Source organism: Castor canadensis, chromosome 6 (genome assembly GCF_047511655.1).
Source record: "Castor canadensis chromosome 6, mCasCan1.hap1v2, whole genome shotgun sequence".
In the NCBI taxonomy this organism is placed as follows: Eukaryota; Metazoa; Chordata; class Mammalia; order Rodentia; family Castoridae; genus Castor; species Castor canadensis.
The window spans coordinates 104,849,991-104,871,934 of NC_133391.1; the positions used below are offsets into that span (position 1 = coordinate 104,849,991).

At 36.1% G+C, this 21,944-nt stretch overlaps 1 protein-coding gene and 1 long non-coding RNA gene across 8 annotated transcripts in view; one reads left to right on the forward strand and one right to left on the reverse strand.

Annotated features, from left to right (window-relative positions):
* Window positions 1-2,479: 2,479 nt before the first annotated feature.
* Window positions 2,480-2,856, reverse strand: LOC141424176 (uncharacterized). The gene is made up of 2 exons (XR_012449123.1): window positions 2,724-2,856; window positions 2,480-2,572 (listed from the first exon to the last, which is right to left on the reverse strand). It is a non-coding gene; the product is annotated as an uncharacterized lncRNA (long non-coding RNA).
* Window positions 2,778-21,944, forward strand: part of Tmem161b (transmembrane protein 161B) — a 64,637-nt gene continuing 45,470 nt past the window's right edge. For 4 of the 7 annotated variants that reach the window (XM_074077125.1, XM_074077127.1, XM_074077126.1 and 1 more), the window contains exon 1: window positions 3,002-3,160. Coding sequence is in view for 2 of the 7 variants with exons in the window: in XM_074077126.1 (XP_073933227.1) it covers window positions 3,158-3,160 (3 nt within the window). In the remaining 5 variants the exon portion in view is untranslated. Of the gene's footprint in view, window positions 2,892-2,999; window positions 3,161-4,554; window positions 4,640-21,944 lie in introns of those variants that run through there. The other 3 variants (XM_074077123.1, XM_074077122.1, XM_074077124.1) reach the window with 3 other exon arrangements.

Consider the following 21,944-nt stretch of genomic DNA (forward strand, 5'->3'; position numbering starts at 1 on the left):
TATGGGGCATAATTTCACATCATGATTTTTTGGCTGCTATAGCAAAACTGCTAGAAGGTGGATGTCTTAAACAACAAAAATATTCTCTCATAATTCTGCAGGCTGGGAAGTTGAGATCAGTGTGGCAGCACCATGGGTCTTGGAGAGGGCCCTCTTGTTGGTCTGTAGAAGACTGTGTTTGTTATGTCCTTACATGGTAGAGCACTGAGAAGCAGGCTCTCTCCTGTGTCTTCTCACAAAGACATTAATCCCATCATGACCCAATCACCTCCAAAAAGTTCTACCACTAATACCTCACCATTCGTTAGGGCTACAGTTGAATGTATGTAGGGCTACAGTATGAATTTGGGGGAGAAATAAGCATGAAATTCATAAAATGCTCTTTTAATTTGGAAAATAAATATTTTCCATTAGAAGACTAGTTTAATGGCTTGTTAAAACAGCTAGATAATATTCTGCTAACCAAATGACAGAATATGAGTAATCCCTTATTGCTATTGGAACATAAGATTGTTCTTACTTTCATCATGCTAAATATTGTTACAAGTAAATAATTTTAAGGGGTATTAAAACAAAGTGATTTTTGTGCACAATAATCATTTCAATAGTATTTCTTAAGGGGAGGGTGACAAAAACTATAAAATTCCATCTCTCAAGGTAGCTATAGCCTAATAGGAAAACAATATAAATTACAGAGAAAAACCTATCACATAGAACATAAAATTATACTTATTAAGGACAAAGCAGTGGAAATTTTTCAGAGGAGAAACTATCAGAATAACCTTTTACAAAAGATAGGGAACTGAACTTTGAAAAAGAGATAGGTTTTAATGGTTGGAAGAGTTCCAAGTCAGTTGTGTATTGACAGAGGAGGTGACTTTCTGTTGGTACTTGTACATATTTGAGAACAACTCTTACACAGGACATTTCAACTTTTAACAAAGTCCTAATAGTAAGGAATCAAGACTTTACTCAAACTTTGTGTTCAAGAGTTAGGTGTGTGGCTCAAGTAGTAGAGAGGATCTGCTTTGCAAGTGTGAGGCCCTGAGTTCAAAGCCCAATATTGCCATAAACAAAAATACAAAGCAAATGAACAAAAAGGTTGTGCTTAAAACTCTCTTACCCAAACTATTGATTTCTTTTAATCTTTGGGGTCACATCTTTCTTCCCCTTTCATAATCCTCCCCTTTCTTTGAAACTTTGTCAAAGACCCCTATCAATTTTAAGGAATGGAAACAGGCAAATTCCTCTACTTGAAGATAGGAAATCAATAGAAAATATTGTTATTCTATAGGAGAAGAGACTTGGTGACACTGCCTTAAACATATACACATATTAATCATTAAAAATAATAGTTGCATAACAGAATTTTCATGAACATGAAAGGATATTAGCCAACTATTATTTGTCAATGTGTGTACATAATACAGAACCCTATAGTCTTAAAAAATGAGAAGCATATAACCGTTGCTTGGTTTTATTCTGGAAGGAAAGGATTCTATCCTGATACTTCCAGTCTTATTGCCAAATAGAAGAAGCTATGTTAACCTCCAGGAGGTTGCCAGGTTTAAGACAGATATAAGAACTAGTGTGAGAAAGGAAAGAGTAAGACTTCACAGATGTGTTGCACTGACAGGCTGATAGCTACTGTCCTTTTCCAAAGACATACCAGCAGACAACTCCAATCCCTCTCTACTTCCTTAACCATCTGCAGTTATCCTAGGGCTTGTCTATTTACAACCTTGTCACTGTGTAACAAGCAGAACCTTCAGGGAAGTTCTGGATTGGTCTTCAGCAGGATCTGTTTCACAAACTATTCCTCAGCCCCACCCCACTTGTTTATCAATATTTGATTGGTGTATCTTCTCTAATTGTCACACTATTTATTGCCCCACCTCCAATTTATGGTAAAAAACAATATAACTCATACACCCAGCCTCTGTATCCTTTTCTAATAGAAGGCAGCTGCTTTCCCCCACCCATGCTTCTTTTGGATGGTCTTTGGGCCAGTTATAGCTTGGACACCATTCCCTTCAGGTACTCTGATAAGAAGGTGAAACATTTATAGCCACTTAGCCTGCTCAACCTTCTTAACTTCTGAAGCTTCTTAGCTCTCCTCCCCAGTTTCAACTTCATGACAAAATTTGACACTATGGTGAAAAGATCTCAGGAAGTGAAGACAGTCTTAACTTACGGATCACCAAATTGTGAGATAAGTTTCTGGTTTGAAAGTGCTCCATATACCCATTTCAAGCCTGCCTCCAGAGCTATGTCTCGTTGTAACACAAAAGGCAAAACGAGTTGGCTGGCACAGAACTGCAGGGCGGGGTGAGGGGGGGTGCCAGAAAATTAAGAGGTGTATGGGAATTTCACTTCTCTCCATTTTATAACTTTTTTTAAAAAAGCCAAAACGAAACCGTTCATATTGGAATTTATCAAACAGGTCGAATTTTCCTCCTGATTGCTCAGTTCTTGGTAGATGTCCTGGCTTCAGCTGGTGTCTGACAATGGCGAAGAAACTTCTCACGGTCAGATTTCACGGACTGGAGGAAAGGTAGAGCCGGAGGACCCCCTAAGGCGGGAACAAAAACCCCTGAGGGAGAGGTCTACCGAGACGCCGTGACTCCGAGCAATGACCGAGACAGGAAAACGGAAGGGTAAAAAGGGAAAGGGCTGTGGCTGAGACAATTACTGCATTGTTTCACTGTGGTCTTCAGCCTCACCACAACCGATGGGTCTGGGGTCGACTCCCACCGCAGGTAAAACAAGCTTCAAAGATTACGCGCCGAAACCTTACTCAACCTTCCTCGGAATCCCCGCAGGCACAGCTGGGGCCTTACGCCCGCCCACCTACCTGAGCCGCGCCTGCGCCTCCCCCGCGCGCTCTCAAGGTCAGTACCGCCCCCAGCCCCTAACCTAACACCCACGGAAGTTGCTTTGGAGGACGTCCTGCGTAGCTTCAATTGCGTGGCGTGGGGTCGCCGGCGCTCAGGAGGGGGCGGGACTTCCTGTCCCGCGCGGACAGAACTTCCGGCAAAGCCGGAAGACCTTCTTCTTGGCGGTTTCTAGAGCTTCCCTCTGCTGCACAGCGGGAGGGGAGATCCGGGGCTGTCCGGGCGACTCTAGGGTGTCTGGTCGACGATCTGTCCTTGGCGGCATGGTGAGTTCTTCTGTGAAGACAGGAATGACAACTGTAGGCAGGCAAGGGCAGGAAGGTCAGTCCTGTCAAAGGAGCCGGTCGAGTGCCCTGCCCAGAATGGAACCGGCTGAGGCGCTCGGCAAGACCCATCACCTGCCCCAGAGTTCCTGAGGAAGCAGCGTCGGTCCGGGGCGGCGGGCGGGGACCGGTCTGTTTGGTTGTACATCGAGTAGGTCTCCTGCCTGTTGGTGGCCCCTTTACTTTATGTCCTGTGGCGCCAGGTAGACCCAGAGTTGACCTTGCCCGCCTCATCACCTTCTTCATCTACCTTTTCAGCCGCAGGCCGTGGCCAAGAATGTAAGGTCTTAGAAATATCCATTGAACACGATGGATTCCCTTTTTGGAGAATATCAACATCTGTTACTTAAGCAACAAAATCAGCTTACCTTTCAAACTCAGCCACTTCAGAGTTGGAAAGGATGGCAAAATTTTAAAAAGCCAGATTTAACAAAAACAGATTTTATCACAGGATCTGCAAGCATCTCAAAGGTTAGGCAAAAAGGGTTTGTCTTTTACTTGAAGGGGTAAATAAGGCTAGAAAGAAACTGATAGGGGAAAGTGAAGCGAGAGTGGTAGCATGGACAGTAACCACAGAGTGTTTTATTTTGAGGACATCCTATTCTGAGGAGGAGCTGTTTCAAGGAGGGTTCCTATGCCGTTTCAGGTTGAAGGTAGAAGAAAGTTCAGGGGCTTGTAGAAGGAAATCTTAATCAAAATTTGGTTAATAAGAATTTGATCCCAATTGATCAGTGGGGACCAGCAGGTCAGCAAGTTATTTACGAAACAAAGAATGGGAATTTGAATGGTCTAGATCTGGCCTTGTCATCGGTAAATGGGTGGAGGACTGTTTTTCTCACCTAAGTTCTATGGAGGAAAAGGTGATTATTTGAGATTTTCTGGAACACAGAAGGGTAGGGTGATTTTTTTTTTTTTTAATCTTTGCTATTTCCAAGATCACAGGGCTTTGGTAAAATTCAACATTGTCTGTTACTTAACTGGATGAAAGATTTCAAACCCTCATTTAAAGGGTCTTGAATTTTAGCTTCAGTTTACCAAATATTGCCAACCTTCAGCTGTTCTGTGCAATAATTGACTTTTGAATGATTCAGAAACTTACCTGAGTGTAAAAAAACCTTCAAAATAATAGTTCCTGGTTCACTATTCCAGATAGCCTGTATCTCTGAGAACTGTATTTATATATTTTATAGATTTTAGACCTCAGTGAGTAATATGGTTTGTATTCCTTAGGAGTTTTGTTTTGGTTTTTTCCTTTTATATAGTCAAACTAGAGAGGAACCATAGAACTGGAAGGAACCAAAGCCTAACACACCCCTGTACCCTTTCACATTTTACAGAAGGGAGAATCTGGAGTCTAGAACTAGATGATGTTTGAGGTGACAGTCTGGGCTCAAATGCAGATCTCAATTGCTTAAATTTAAGGTCAGTTTTTGACTTTTTGATCTAAAAGGTTGAAGATAGATTGTAATTAAAATCCTTAAATTCATCATAGTCACAGAGAAGCTGATTTCTAACTGTATTCTGAAATATTACAATTAGAACCCTTCTACTAGCTCAAAAGAGGTAGTTAGGTTTTAAACTTACGTGGATATTCATAATGTCGCATAAGAACTACCAGAGGCTAGGTATGTGATTGTCTCCCTTTCTGGCATTGGGTATATTTCTGAGTTAATTGCTCGACTGAGTTTTAATCTTTCCCAGCTAATGTTGTATATGTAATGCAGTCAATACTTGGAATCCTTCAAAAACAAAGGGGGGGGTTGGTGGTAACTATTAAATATAGTGAACATTGGCTGGATTTTTGTAGAATTCAGCTTGGTTGAATAAACTTTTTATGTTCATTGAACCTAATCATATAATGAAAAGAACACCAGGAGACCCAAATTCTGCCCATTATTATTTATATGATTTTGGCGAAATCATTCAGCCTTGCTAAGATTTCCAAATTCCTCCTAAAGAGGGGATTAAATCACCTTCTAGATTTTATGATTAAGAGTCTGTGTCTTAACTTTTTTCAAATTAGGTATCTACACATCTCTGTGGTTAACTCAAGACTGCTCTTGCTAAGTAGGTGTTCTACCACTTCAGCCACAGACAGACTTTTTTTTACTTTAGTTTTTGAGACATGTTCTTTTGATTTTGGTCTGGGCTAGCCTTGGCCCTCATCCTCCTACCCCCCACCTCCCAAGTAGCTGAGATTACAGTCATGTACCACTACACTTGCCCCCACTATTTTATTTTTAATGAGTTCTATAATCAAGTCTGAAACCAGGTTTTCCTAATCATCTATTTTTAGAGCAAAATGTAGGCATGTGAAACTGATGAGATTTTGGAGGTCCTTTTGCAGCTGAGTAATAGTAAGACATGCAGTTTGAAGGGTGGATTCTAAGCAGATTTTAGCATTTTAACATATAGTGATAGATTTGGCTTTCTTAGCTTTCTAACTTCTTTTTCCTCTGACTTTTCTCCTTCAATTGCTCTTTTCCTAAAGAGGCTTAGTTGACTCAATATTTGAGATTTATTTTTTCTCTTGGTTGATTCTTGATTTTTTTTTTTTTTTTAAACAGGGCTTTGTAGCCTAGGCTGGCTTTGAACTTTCCACCACCTTGCCTTGGTCTTTTGAGTGCTGTGATTATGGCTGTGTGCCACCACACCCAGCTCAAGATTAGTTCTTAAGACTGGTTTATACATGCATATTTAATCTACTTTTTTAAAAAGTAGTTCTTTTACTCACTCTAGAACAAAAACTTAAAGTGAATTAAAGTTGATGTTACAAAATCAGAAGATATTCTGAAATGTTCATTTCTAAGAGAGAACTTTTTTTTTTTGCTGTTGTGACATGATTTTGTTGATGAAAAATGAACATGTGTAAACTACCTTTCTACTCTTTTTTGTACTACCCATTTTACTCTATTTTCTGTTGGTATCAACACAATCCTTTAGACTGGGTATGTTATAAAGAAAAGAGGCTTATTTTAGCTAACAGTTCTGGCCTAAGGTTGATGATGGCCTTCTTGCTGGCATAGTCCTGAAGTGTTACTGGTGTGTATGTGTATCTTTTAGTTTTTTTCTTTGTATAAAGTTACCAGTACTCAATCATGGGAGCTCTACCCTGACGACCTTACCTAATTCTGATCACCTCCCAAAGGTCTTACATCTAAACATCATAGTCACATTAAGTTTCTGCCCTCTTCATACCTCACCCATGGGGCTTAAATTCCAACATGCATTTTGGAGGATTCAAAACCATATTCAAATCATACTACCACTCATTCTTGAGTTTCAGAAATAAATAATATTTCAAAAGGCTTAAGTGAGTATTTTCTTGGTTTTGATTGAAATGAATGTGTCTTCTGTCTCACTACACAAACATTTAAAAAATTCTACTTGTCAAAGGTAGTTTTGTTTAATCACTCATTTGTTATTTATTCGCTATTAATATGCCAGGTACTGTTCTTAGCAACAGGGATATAACTTTATAAAAGAGAGACAATCCCTGCCCTTGTGGAGCTTATATTTTTTTAAGAGAGGCTAATGATAATCACAAGATTAAATAGACACTATGTTAGTCTTAGTAAATGCAACAAAGTTAAAGCAGAGTAAAGATATAGACTGATTGTGGTAGGGCATTTCACTTTTTAAATTAGTGAATAGAATGATTATAGAAATTTTTTTTAAAAAACTATGGTAGATGATATGAATTTTTAGATTTCATTTTTGTACCACATATTTAAAAATTCTCTTTAAAGGCTTTATTTTTTTAAGAGTAGTTTTTGGCTCACAGCAAAAGTAATAGAAAGATGCATAGACTGCCAATGTAATCTCTGTCCCTAGACATGCATCTTCTCCTCTATTATCAACATTTCTCACCAGAATGGCACATTTCTTTTTTAAAAATTATTGATTGATTTTGATTTTTTGAGAATCTCACTTATGTAGTCCAGGCTGGCCTCAAACTCCTGATCTGCCTCAGCTTCCAGAATGTTGTGATTACAAGTGTGTATTACCACACCTGGTTCGGAGTGGTACATTTCTTAAAATTGATGAACCTTCATCATTGACTCAGGGTTCTTTTTTTTTTGCCATACTAGGGTTTGAACTCAGGGCCTTAATGCTCACTAAGCAGGTGCTCTATCACTTAGCCCCTCCACCAACCCTTTCTGTGTTGGGTATTTTCAAGATAGGGTCTCTTCAACCTGTTTGCTTGGGCAGGCTTCAAATTGCAGTCTTCCCAATCTCTACCTCCTGAATAGGTAAGTGTGAGTCACCAGCATCTGCCTAGGGTTCATTCTTAATGTACATTCTGTGGGTTTGGACAAATTATAATTACATTATCCACTATTATAATATTGAACAAGTCTCCTTGTTTCAAAAAAGGTCTTCTGTGCTCTTACCTGTCCATCCTTTACTTTTCCTAACCTCTGGCAACTCACTGATTTTTTTTCCTTTCTCAATGGTTGGCCTTTTCTACAATGTCATATGAATGGAATTACACAGTAGTGTAGCCTTTTCAGATTATCTTCTTTCACTTAATAATATACATTTAGTGCTTCTCCATGACATTTCATGGTTTGATAGCTCTCTTCTTTTATTTCATTTATTTACTTACCTGTTTATTTTTGTGGCACTGGGGGTTGAACTTAGGGCCTTGTGGTTTTTAGGCAGACACTCTACTACTTGAGACCTACTTCAAGCCCTTTTTGCCTTAGTATTTTTCTTTTTATGTTCCCATTTATTTTTATTATTGTTGTTCTGGGGGTACCTTGTGACATTTATAAAAGTTCTTATAATATATCATAGTTGAAATCACCCCCTCCATCATTCTCCTTTATCCCCTCTCCCGCCATAGGTATTTTTCAAATAGGGTCTCACTTTTATGCCCAGGCCAGCCTGGACTGTGATCCTTCTATTTATATTTCCTGCAAAGTTGGGATGATAGGTGCGTGCCACCATACCCAGCTTTTGTTGGCTGAGATGGGGTCTTGCGGACTTTTCACCCAGACTAGCCTTGAACTGGAGTTCTCCTGATTTCTGCCTCCTGACTAGTTAGAATTACAGGTGTAGGCCACCATGCCTGGCTCTGCTTCTCTTCTTCCTCTCTCTTCTCTGATTTTCTCCTCTCCTCCCTTGCCCTCTACCACTGAGCTACATACCCAACCCTATAGCTCATTTTTAAAAAAATTTATTCATTTATTCATATGTGTATACATTGTTTGGTCATTTTTAAAAAAATTTATTTATTCATATGTGTATACATTGTTTGGTCCATTTCTCCCTCCTGACCCCTGCCTTTTTTCTCTCCCCCCAACCCCCTCGTTTCCAGACAGAACCTGTTCTGCCCTTTTCTCCAATTTTGTTGAAGAGAAGACATAAGCAGTAATAAGAAAGACAAAGTGTTTTAGCTAGTTGAGATAAGGATAGCTATACCGAGAGATTCCTAGCATTGCTTCCATGCACAAGTGTATTACAGCCCGAATTGATTCATCTCTATCTGATCACCTAGTTCCTGATCACCTTCCCATATTGACCTCTGTCGCTTTAAGGTTACTGTATTAGCTTCTCTGCATTGGGGACATCAAACACTCATTTTAAAGGAACTGAATAACATTGCATTTCCAGATGTACTACAGTTTATCCATTCACCTACTGAAAGATGTTGATTGCTTCCAGTTTTTAGCAGTTATCAGTAAAGCTCCTATAAATAAACATGAGTAACAAAAGTTCTTTTTCTCAGTTATTTGAGTAAATATCAAGGAGTGAATCGTGTTAAGAATATGTTTGGTTTTATAGGAAATCACCAGATACTCTTCCAAAGTGGGGTATACTGTTTTACCTTTTCATTAGCAATGAGTGAGAGTTTCTATTCCACATTGTTGCCAGCATTTGATTTGGTCTGTTTTCAAGATTTGGGCCATTCTGGTAAGCATGTAGTAGTATCTCATTGTTTTAGTTTGTATTTTCTTACATTAGATGTGGAAGAGCTCATCATACAGTTATTTGCCACCTGTGTATCTATGGTGAGGTACCTGTTAAGGTCTTTGGCCTATTTTTTAATCAGGTTTTCTTACTGTTGAACTCTAAGTGATGTTGATATATTTTGGAAAACAGTCTATCTGTGCTGTTTGCAAATGTTCTCTCATAGCTGGTGTGTTGTCTTCTCATTTTCTTTTTTTGGTGTTAATAAAGTTTGAACTCAGGGTCTCATGCTTGCTAGCAGGCTCTCTACCTCTTGAGCTACTCCACCAGCCCTCATTTTCTTTTGGCAACATTGGAGTTTGAACTCAGGGCCTCACACTTGGTAGACAGGAAGTCTTACTGATTGAGCCATGCCACCAGTCCTCTCATTTTTTTGATATTATCTTTCATGGAGCATGTGTTTGTCATTGTGATCAGTCCAGTTTATCAATTTTTTTTTAATATGGAGCTTGCCTTTGCTCTTATCTAAAAAGTCAATGCCATACCCAATGTCATTAAGGTTTTCTCCTATGTTACTTTCTAGGACTTTTGCAGTTTTTTGTTTTACATTTAAGTCTGTGACCTGTCAGGGTCAGTATTTGAGAGAATGTAAGTTCTGTATCTAGATTTTTTTTTTTTTTTACATGTGAATATCCAGTTGTTCCAGTACAATTTGTTGAAAAGACAATTCCTTCTCCATTGTTTTACCTTTGCTCCTTTGTCAAGGATCATTTTTCTGTATATATGGGGTCTCTTTCTGGCCTCTCTTCTGTTTTACTGATATTTGTATCCATCCTTTTGCCAGTATTACACCATTTTGATTATTGTAGCTTTATAGTAAGTCTTGACGTCAATTAATGTCTGCCCTCCAGTTTTGTTTTCCTGCAATATTGTGTTACCTATTCTGGGTCTTTTGCTACTTTTTTTTTTTAATTATTGTTGTGGTGGGTGGGGGTACATTGGAGTATTTACAAAAGTTCTTGTTTCTCCTTATAAGCTTTTTTAGACAAGAAGTTTTGGTTTTCTTTCTTTAATTTTTTTCTCCACCCCTTTTTGCTTTAGTTATTTTTTAGATATGGTCTCACATTCCCTCCCCCCCACCCCCCACCACATGCATGGTGGCCAGCCTCTTGATCTTCCTACCTATGCCTCCCCAGGTAGTTGGGAGTAAGTTTTGAGATGGGGTCTTGCTAATTTATTTCATTTTTGACCAGGCTGGCCTCATACCATGATTCTCCCAATTTCTGCCTCCTGAGTAGCTGGGATTATAGGTATGTACTAAAGGTGGTTTTTTTTTTGTTTGTTTTGCTTTGTTTTCTTGCAATTCTGGGGATCAAACCCAGGGCCTTGCACATGCTAGGCAAGTTTTCTACCATTGAGCTACATCCCCCAGCCCCTCTCTCCTTATAAATTTTGTAATCAGTGTTTTGATATTCACAATAACTTCCTACGATTGATTGGGATTGTACTGAATATGTAGATCAAATTGACAAGGACTGACATCTTGACTCTTCCCATCCATGAATGCAGAATAACCCCTCATGTACTTTTTGTTCTTTTTTTTTGGTCATAATAGTTTTGTAGTTTTCTTCAGACAGATTTTGTACATATTTTCTTAGATTTATGTCTAAGGGTTTAATTTCCATTTTGAATGCTGATGTAAAAGTGATAATGTTGTTTTCTGGTGCTGGGGATTGAACCAAGGGCCTTTCACATGTTAGGCAAGTGTTCTACTATGGAGTTACATTCCCCAAAATCAAAAACTTTGACTTTCAAGTTCTTATTATTGGCATATGGGAAAGTCATTGTCTTTTATATATTAAATAATTTGTATCCTGAAACTTTGCTAGAATTGCTTATTAGGTTCAAGACGAGCCACATTGTTTTAGTTTATTACAATTCTTAGGGAATCCATCTTATTCAAAATACTATAATTTTACATCAATAACTTTTACTTATAAAAATGGGCATAAAAATTCTCTTGCTGAATAGTTTTGCATTTTGGGGTTGAACTGTAACATTTTAAAAAATATGAAACAGTTTCAACTTTTGCTACTTTGATTTATTTTTATCACTATGAAAAATTTTTTAAAATTTTATTATAGCCATTATCCCAGAATCAATTGAAAAATATGACTATTTGTCCCTATACTAAATCACCCAAAATTGTTCTTTTGAAATCTCATTACCTGATTCTAATGTCCTTTTTTATTGATATCACAAAATTAATTTTAATATCTGGTTATAGTTAATCTTTAATCGAGATAAGAACGTCAATCTGCTAGTACATGGGCAAAAATAAATACATGGCATTTAATGTCTGCTTAAATTAGAACCGGATAACAGTTATACTTTGGATCATTTCTGTGAATCTGGATATATTAATTTGTGAATATTGTTGATGTAACATTTAGTTGAATGTATATTTTGGCCAAAAAAGAAGGAATATTCAATTTGTATGAAATTCAAAAAATTAATCACAAAGAAGCGTTCATTGGCTTAGATGTTTAAGGGCCAGTAAAAGTGCTCTGCAGTATCAGATATTGTTCTAAATTCCTTTCACTCATTTAAATCCTTATGAAGTAGTTGAACCCTGTTTCTTGTTTTTAACCTCCATTTTAGAGATGTAGAAATATAGCCACATTAACCTGTAAAATCACAGGTTAACTTTCTAAACCAGTCATCCTGGCTACTTTTCTCTTTGTCCACTCTGAGTTTTGTTTATCTCTGATAAGTTTCAATTCATAAAAGTAATGAATTTTAAAAGTTAAATCTAGTGTTTGATATTCAGAAATATTTTCCTATAGAAATATTATATTTATAAATATTTTGTAATTATCCTATTGTTATGTTTCTGGAAAATCTTCCAAACCTAGCTAATACCTAATACAACATCTCAGATAGTTTTAGAGCAATTAATCATTACTGTCAGAAATAACATAGTGATTGACATTTCTAACTCAGATGCTCAACATACTTGCCACTGCTGCAATAAATCATAACACAGGTTCTTTCAAATCCCTTTTACCTTAATGGCATCCAGTGAAGGCATTCCTTCACAGTAGAGTATTAGCCTCCCTTAAGTCCAGGGTGGACTTGTAGTAACACTGATTAGTGAGAAATAATTAGAGAAATTGGAGATGAGGAGCTGTGGCAAACTGGGATCCCTTAATTGTGTAAGCAGTTTGTGTGTCTTTTGCACTTGTTCCAAGCCTGTTTCATTATAAGTATATGGTTATGGACTGCCAACAGTTATTACTATAACTTGACACTGTAAGGGTATAGCTGTTTTTGTTTTTTCCTAAGTCCTTTAAGAATTATCTTGCTTCCTTTCCTTCTACTTGGCATATCTAGTGCTTACAGCTAGAACTTCATTTCCTCCCAAATTGGAATGAAGAATGTAATCTAGTAGAACACCTTGTCTTGTCTCCCATAGGTTTAGTAGTCATAGTAACTGCACAAGTTTTTATTGTCAGAATTTTCAAAAGGCATCTTCCATGTAACTTCTTCACACTAATTGACTATTTACTCATTTACTACAGAAATCCCTTAGGATTAAAAAATAGAAGTCCTAGATGATAATGATAAAGTCTTTATAGTTGATTCTTGGAAGTAGAGAGAAGTTTGGATTGTGAAAAGATGAAATTAATATGAATGGGCACCAGAAAGAGAAAAAAAATTTTGTCCACTAGTGGAAATGACATAAGAAGAGGAACTAAAATAAACTGTTCTACTCTAATTTTAATTTTTATTATTCATAAAAAATACAAAATATTTATGTATTTTAGAGATATATGGTTAAAGATTGTCAACAGTTATTGTCATAAATACTTGACACTATAAGAATGTGGTTGTTTTTATTTATTTATTTTCATTGTTTATTTATTTTTTGCAGTGCTGGCAGTTGAACCCAGGATCTTGTACATGCCAAGCAAGCACTCTCCAACAGTTACACTCCAGCTCTGTTTTTATTTTTTAAATAAACTTTATACTTTTATCTTTGTGATATTGAAATACTAGCCCGAATTACTTTTTTATATAGTTATCTATGCCTGCCCTTTACAGAGTGCTTAGCTGATGTTTGCTGTCTTTTATCTGGTGATTGCTGCTGTTTGCCCTAAAATGTTCCAGTTACAAAAAGCAATGTCACAATTTCCTGCTTTCTTTTCTTTTCTTTTTTTTTTTTGCTGTACTGGGGCTTGAGCTCAGGGCCTTCACCTTGAGCCACTCCACCAGCCCTATTTTTGTGAAGAGTGTTTCGAGATAGGGTCTCACAGAACTATGTGCCCAGGCTGACTTTGACCTGCGATTCTCCTGATTTCTGTCTGCCTCCTCAGTAGTTAGGGTTACAGGAGTGAGCCTGTACCCGGCTTCCTGCTTTCTTTTTCAAATGAAAAAGTCATATGGGAAGATTTTGGTCCACCAAAGTCAAGACTTCATTAAATTAAATGTGTAATTATTTTTATAATTCCAGAAGACGTTAGTTATTTTTTATGATGATCATAAATGATTGATTACAAAATGGTTCGGATTCTTATGATTCATGGGGAGAGGGCCTCATTATGTAGCCCAAGCTGATGTGGGACTCACCATTCTCCTTCAGTCTCCAGAGGGCTGGAGTAATAGGTATGTGCCACCACACCCTCAAAGAATCAGCAGTCTCCCCCAGCAAGAACTGGGGATTGAATCCAGAGCCACATGCATGCTAGGCAAATGGTCCACTACCACTAAGCTACCATCCCCAGCGCTTCTTTCTCTTGAGAGCCACTATCAATCAATCAATAATAAATAAATAAATAAATAAATGAAAGTCATAAAGAAAATGAATCATTTAAAAAGAGAATTGACATGTCTCAGACATGTAGGTATTGGCATTCATAAATCTTTGCTGAGAGAAATTTCAATAAATCACTACCTGAGATGTGAATGCTAGGTGGTGGGCTCAGTCTATGGTTTACATTAATTTGGGACTCTTGATTTCCTCTCAGGTCTCTTATAAATACTAGCTCATTTAATCCTTATAAGGAAAGGATTATTGTTCATTGCCACTAACAGTAACTTAACTATATATCATAGGCTTTGGTGGTGGTATAGAGATGTTAAATCTGTGAATGCCAACAATTTATTTTGTATTTAGTTAGAATAATGCAGTCATAGACAGTAAGATCTGTTTGGGATTTTAGAGAGATCATTTGCCACCTCTTACTGTTTATAGATAAGGAATAAGTCCCAGAGAGAGTTCTTCTAATTGCTATGTAGCTAGTGACAGAACTATTTCAATTCCAGGGTGTTTAAAATGCATTACAATATTCACAATTAATACTTTTGCCTAACAGTTAGCATTAGGGTACATACTATTTTCTTGGCTTTGGCATGTGACTTTAAATTTAGATTTAAACCTAATTCTTAAAAATTTTTAATTTGTTTAATGAAGCTCTATTACTTTGTTAGTGCACTTACCAAAGTTCTGATTTTTGGTTTGTTTAAAAAAAAAAAGTGTCTGTGGCACAAATAGCTGTTGCATTAAATTGAGAGGATTATCTCATAAAAACAAATACACCTTGACAAAAGCATAATGTATTATCTTTTGCTCTTTAAAGTTGAGTGCTTGACACACAGCAGTTCATTCTCGAATATAATGAAAAACAGAGGGCAAATTTATGCTTTATCTTTTTATTTCATCAGCTTATTTTGAAAACCTACCATGGTACTTTCCAGGGAGTAGGAGTGAGGTTGAAGGAATGAGATGTGTACAGTTTTAGTGGAGGAGAGGCCCTTAAATTAGTGGTCACAGTTGAGCATGACAGTGACTAGTTTGCAGATATGTTTATCTTTTTAGTAGAAATTGCATAGTCAAGGAAGGTTTTATAGAGGAAGTGAATGCTGAAGACTGAGTTGCAATTAATCTGAATAAAATGACTTGTAAATGTCAAACATGTTTTTAATGTATTATTTTGTCTAATAGCTCCTCTGAATATAGGATTATGACCTGTAAGATTATTTTCTACAGTGTCAAGATAACACTTTTTGTTGTGTGTGTGTGGTGTGGGTATTTGAACTCAGGGTCTCACACTTGCTAGGCAGACACTCTCAACATTTGAGATATGCTTCTCTCTATCCCTCTTCTGTGTTGGTTATTTTTGAGATAGGGTCTCTTGAACTGTTTGCCAGGTCTCGCTCCAAACTGTCATCCTCCTGACTTCTGCCTCCCAGTAGGTAGGATTACAGGTGTGACCTACCAGTGCTGGCCAGATAACATAGTTGAGTTTAAGGAAAGGTGGCAGAATTTAGAATGCCTTTTGAACCTTTTGTTTTATGCTTATTAGTGCTATAATGAAACATTTATGCATGTCTTGGCTAGAGATAAAGTAGCTGTTACCATTTTTTAAAATGTTCCACTCTTCAACATTTTAATGACTGGTATTGCTTTATATGAGATACTATACAATTCAACCTACTGAAACTGAGAAATTATCTTTTAAATAAACAACGAATTAATGATAAAACTCTTTCAAACCTAATTTTTTTCTTTTTTTGTTGGTTCTGGGATTTGAACTCCAGACCTTGCACCTGCTAGGTGGGTGCTCTACCACCTGAGCCATGCCTCTAGCCCTGTCTGTCTCATGCAGATTGATCATCTTTACTGTACCAGCGATAGCATCTTCTCTGTGTGTTCTGAAAAACTGAGATAAAAGCCAAAATGTTCTCCATGGAAAGCCTGTCTAAGGCTTGTCAGTTATCTTCTTGGTTTTCTTTTAGTCTATAACTTTTCTGTCAGTGGTTCTAGTATTCTACAAATCACCCAAAGTAAAACATCTTGAAATGACCTTTGAGACTTTTATTTTGCAGTTGTTATCCTTCATGTTCACTAACACTCAGTTTGATTGGTTTTCTTCTGAAGCAGTCTTTGTTCATTCCTCTTAGTTTCAACTGTTTCTTAGTTTTCAGGTTTTTTCCCTTTAATTAATGAATGTATTGTATGTCTACTTTCATTATATGCTAGTTACATTATCTCATGTCTCTCTCCCTGCCTGTATAGAAGACTTTCAGAATTATCTTTTCATTAAACATGTAAGCTAAAGACCTCCCACATTAGTCAGCTTTTTCGTTGCTGTGATGAAATAACCTGACAAATAATTTAAAGGAGAAAAGATTTATTTTGACTCATGGTTTCATAAATTTTAGTCCATGTTGGCTGACTCCATTGTTTCTGAGCCTGTGGTGAGGTGGTGCATCACAGACAGACAGGAAGCAGGTAGGGGCAAGATACACCCTTTAAAGATAAGTCCCAGTGATCTACTTCATCCAACCAGATCCCACCTGCTAGTTCTACCACCTCCCAATAATGCCATCAAATTACAAATCCATCAGTGGATTAATCCATTGGTTAGGTCAGAGACCTCATGATCCAGTCACTTCTCTATAATTGGATCCACCAACTAGCCAACTAGGGACCCAGCCTTGAATATGTGAGCCTTTTTGGGAGATACTTCATATCCAAACCTAGTAGCTCCTCTTTGGTTTAGAGATTGTCAGTGACCTAAAATTTGGTCTTCATTCTGCTTTTTTCTCTCTCTCTGTCTCTCACTCTTGCTCTGTCTTTTTTTTTTTTTTGGAAAAGGTTGAAGTAGACTAAATTTATTCTATGAATAGAATCAAGTTATGCTGATAGAAGAGATATAAAATCTGTAAGATATTAGGAAAATTCTTAAGCTTTTGCTGAAAGGAAGAATGAATGACTTTGTGTTGTATAGGATTAAAATTTGTGTACCTGCAATGCCCACCTGCCAGCAAACTTGTTAAACATGAAATATGTTAATTATATCTAAAATCCTTGTATGTTGACTGAACAAGGTGGTGATGAGCAAAATATACTACTATTATTATCTACTAATCAATTTTTTGGAAGTAAAACATTTCATTTTTTGCCATGATACACTGCATTCTTTTTAAATATTATGTTTATATTATATTTATAGTAGTATTTTAACATGAACCAAATATTGCAATTTAAATTATTTCAGATAACATCTTATACAAAATATAGCATGCAGTGATACAATATTGACATTATAGAGCAAATGCAAATAGCTCTAATTTATTATCATATGGCTTTTAGATTATAATCATTTAAAATATTAAGATTCTTTCTGATATATCTGTAAAAGAAAATAATCATAATTCAGAGACTTTAAGATTTTTTTTCAGCATATGTCTACAACATATATTCTATCATCCTGTTTCTAATAATTCCTTTTTGTTTTAAACTTAAGTCTGCTTTGGTTGACCTAAAGCTTTTTGCTGTCCTGTCTACCCTTTTGAGATCATGTTGGTCATTTAGTTTTGAATTCCATTTTACTTTTCTGTCTGTGTGATTTTGGTTTCCATCTAAGATTTCATCAATCCTATGAAACTATCATGTCCAGTTTTTTAATTTCTGTAACACTTACCTTATTGTGCAAATTTGTCTTAACATATTTCTTTTATAGTAACGTCATGCATCCATCCAACAAATATAATGTATTCTACTTTGTGCTGTGTACTATTCTAAATTATATTGCTTCAAGTGCTTGGGATATAACTGTAAGTGGAAAAAGTCTTTGTGCCAGGTCCCTATAATAATCAGCAAGATATCAGATGCATATTAGGTAGACAACATGTTAATTATTAATAAATAACTTACTTATTTGTTCATTCATTTATTTAAAGACAGGTTCTCACTGTAGTCCAGGCTGGCCTGGAACTAACTTTGTAGCTAAGACTAACCTTGAACTTGAAATTTTCTTGCCTGATCCTCCTGAGCACTGACATGGCAGATGTGTTTTACTATTCCCAGCAATATACCATATTTAATTTGAATTCATTTGTTTTTCCTATTTATACATGTAAATTCTTTGGTGGCATAATTTGGATTTATAGTAATTTTTAAACATTGAGATACTAAATTATTATATGACTATATCTAGTATGTGGATTTACAGTATATAAGTATATTATAAAGTGAGAGAGGCAGCATCCCTACTTCCTGCCTTTAGTTCAGGTCCTCCTCATAAAGTCTGTTTTCTTAGTGCTGCTGGACTGTCCTTGATTCGTTCTTTACATGTTATCCAGAGTGGTTTTCCCTGACTCCTTGTCAGATCACACTGATTTTGATGGGTTTCCTATTGCCTTCAGATTAAATTCTAAATCTGATATTTTTGCCTTTCAGAATCTGGTTTTGATCTACCATCTTTTCATGTGAAGCTGGTAGCACTGACTTCAGTAAACTAAGTCTACTGTGTCTTGACTCATTGCTTTGCCTTCCAAAATGACTTTCCACAGCATTTTGTTCTCAGTTTCATTGTCCTTTTGCTGTGTTCTCAAGCTTCTTCTCATCACTTTAATTCTGTGTTCTGTTTACTCCCTTAGTGAGCTAGTTGCTCATTGATGGCAGGAACCATGCACTTTCTCTCTTTGGCTAGTGATCTAAGTGCCCAAGGTCGTAGTTTGTTGCTCAGCAAGGGTTGATTGAAATCACTTTAGTAGAAAAGCAGTAAGTTGGAAATAAGTGTCTCTGTTCTGGTTAAGTTTGTAACTGGGTAATTCTATGATCTTGGTTGTTTGGATCCTGCATTCCTCATTTGTAAATTGTTCAAGGATGTTTTTATTAAATGCTTAAGATGAGAATTCTAAGTTTTATGTGAACCTGAGTTGAAATGACAACATTTACACCTTCTTTTTGAGTAACAACTACTTGAGCATGTCTAAGAAGTATTTCTCAACATGCCTAGCTATTACTAAAACATGTAAACAGTTGAGAAACAAACAAAAAAACAGTGAGGACATTGGTTAACATCCCTATCCTTTTTATCCTTTCTAACTTAGGGAGATGGTAATTGGAACCATTTGGGATAGTCTAAGTCCCATGTTTATAAGAAAATATGCCTTCTAATAGTAAATAAGTGTGCTTTGTTTCAATCTATTTGTCAGAAGGAGAGCTGGTTTAATGAAACATAACAAAATGTCAACTCCACTGAGGTTGACACAATATTCAAAGTTTAAATTTTAAAGTTTAAAGTTTAAATTGCAGCATGTTTGCATTTAAGTTTTAAAGGTTTATTTTCAGTGTCCAGAGCAAGATAAAATACCACTGTTTGGTATATTTTATTTCTTGGAGAATTATTTAATTTTCATCGGTAACAATTTTTTAACCTACTCAGAAACTATTACTGACAAAAAATGAAATGATCATTCTTCTAGACACTGAAGGCAAATAACTTTTCTTGCTTTTCATGGCCTCAGGTTAATAGGTACGGAAAGGTTGAAATCTAAGTTACTCCAATGTTTCACTCTTCATGAGTGCTAATGAGCTATTTCATACATGACTTTCCCTAGTTCCAGTTATCAGGAGAATCAGTACCTTAGGGGCATTGAATCCAGACAGAAATCATCTTTTTGGTCAAGTTATTGTTTTAAAGCATTGATAAAACCATTAAGGCTACTTGAGTCAGTGACCCATATTGTTGTGTGTTTGAGACTTCAGCCATGATGGGCTTTGTAGATTTACTGCATCTCTCCTCAGTTTAACAGTTTCCTATTGTGAAATTTATGTGTAACTTTATGGTTTAATTTCTTTCTTCATTCTCTTTTAATTAAAAATTAATTAAACATTTCAACGATTCTGCTTTTGTGTAAACTTAAACAGACATAGACGTCAAGTTGGGCAGTGAAACCAGGTCATTAATTAGGATGGTTTGTTTTTGAATTTTGAATGATAATATCTTTTAATTAGATACTTTAATCTCTGATATGTACATTGTGATTGTTAATTGCATATTAATAGCTTAAAAGTTGGTCTGAGTTGAGTACTAGTAATGTATAAAACAGTTACTTTAATTCTCTAAAAAGATTGCTATTTCGAAAGTGTATTTCAAAGACTTTCCCCTACATATATGTGAAAAGGAATATCTGGTAAAATATTTTCCACATAACTAAAAAACTATCAATATGGAATCCTGTATTAGGGTAAAATCAATATATTTTCTTTTAGTAGCATATATGTAGTCACCTAATAGCAAGACGTTCTAGGGAATATTTATTGATTTCTCTTAGAAAATGAGCACAGTAAAGCATAGCTGTAATCCCACTTCCTTGGGACCTCCAATAGGAGGATTGCTAGTTCAGGGCTAGGCCAGGCAAAAAGTTAGCAACATGTCCCCCTTTCTCAGTTTATGAAATACCATCTGATAGCTATTATTAGATGTGATGAAGATACGGTTTCTGTTATTAAGGAGTAGATATACAAATTTTATAAAATATGTATTTGTGAGAGATTATACTAAATGACCTTGAAGATTCTGTGATACTGTTACTTCTTTCAAGGCCAGGTTGAGGTTCACTTTGTTCATGAAACTTTCCCTGGCTAAAAAATGATCTTTTGCGTTTAAATATATAATCTCAAATAGACCATCCTTTTGACATATGTGCTAATATATTTCTTGGCCTTGTTCTACCTGAAAAAAGTTCTTTGTAATGGCATTCACTATAGAGTGATTGCAGAACTAACATCACAAACTACAGAGAAAATAGGATATTATAAATTCAAGTGATAGGAAATATGAAAGAAAATATTAACATTTGATGTTAGGTGAATATGAAAAATGATCTGAACTATAACCTAATTGGTGGAGTTTAAGGAATTAAAACATCTAAAAATAAAAGTATAGATGAAACACTTTTGATACATATTTTAAAGATTGTCCTGTTTAAGAACCATTTTTAGTTCCTTTTTTGAGAACTGTCTGTACATACTTTTTAAAAAATTAGGTGATTAGCCCTTACAAATTGATTTTTGAGAACACAATATACTACCTAACAAATTATCCATTTATGGTAGGAGTTTTTCATAGTCAGTCTTCTGACATCATTTGTATTTTCCTTCATTCAGAAATAGGATTTTTTTTTTTCCGTGTAAAGGTTTTTACCCCCTTTTTTTTGGGGCCTTATGCTTGTTAGGCAGGCGCTCTACCATTCAAGTCACTCTGCCAGCCTGGCTTTTACCACTTGAGAGACTATAATACCACTTTTTTTTTTTAAAGGCTCTCCTTATTTTTAACATTATTTTGTAGTGTAATAACCATGACAACAGCAAATAGTACTAACACATATTTACTGCTTACTGTGTATGAGGTATAATTCTTAACCACAACTTGATGGAGTAGGTTGAATTATTATTTCTGTTTTATGGAAGAGGAAATAAAGGTGCAGAGTGTTTAAATCACATGCCAAGAGTCTCATAGCTACTAGATGCAGAAAGATTGATGACAGAAAATTAAGAACATTTTTGGACAGTGTTGAAGACCTACCCACTAGAAATAGGTGGTAATGGCATCAGTTCAGTTTTCTTTTTTTAGAAACCTTCAGGCCAGTTCTGCTATCAGACTTCATATAATTGATGCTCTTTAATCAGCTCAGTCCTCCTGCCTCAGCCTCCTGGGTATAGAAAGGACAGGCATTTGCCACCATGCCACACTTTGTATGTTACTCTTAAAGCTTATCGAGATTTTTTTTTTTAAAGTGTATTGGGTAAATTAGAGTAGGTTGAAGAAATCACTGCTAGTGCTGGTGGTGTGGTTTAAGTGGTAGAGTGCCTGCCTAGCAAGCGTGAGGCCCTGAGTTCAAATCTCAGTACTGCCCCAAAAAAAGGCAATGTGGTAACTACTTTTTACTTCCTTTTGTTATTCTTTGTTTATACAAAACGTTTCTTGGGAATGGATTTTGAATGTGTATCTAG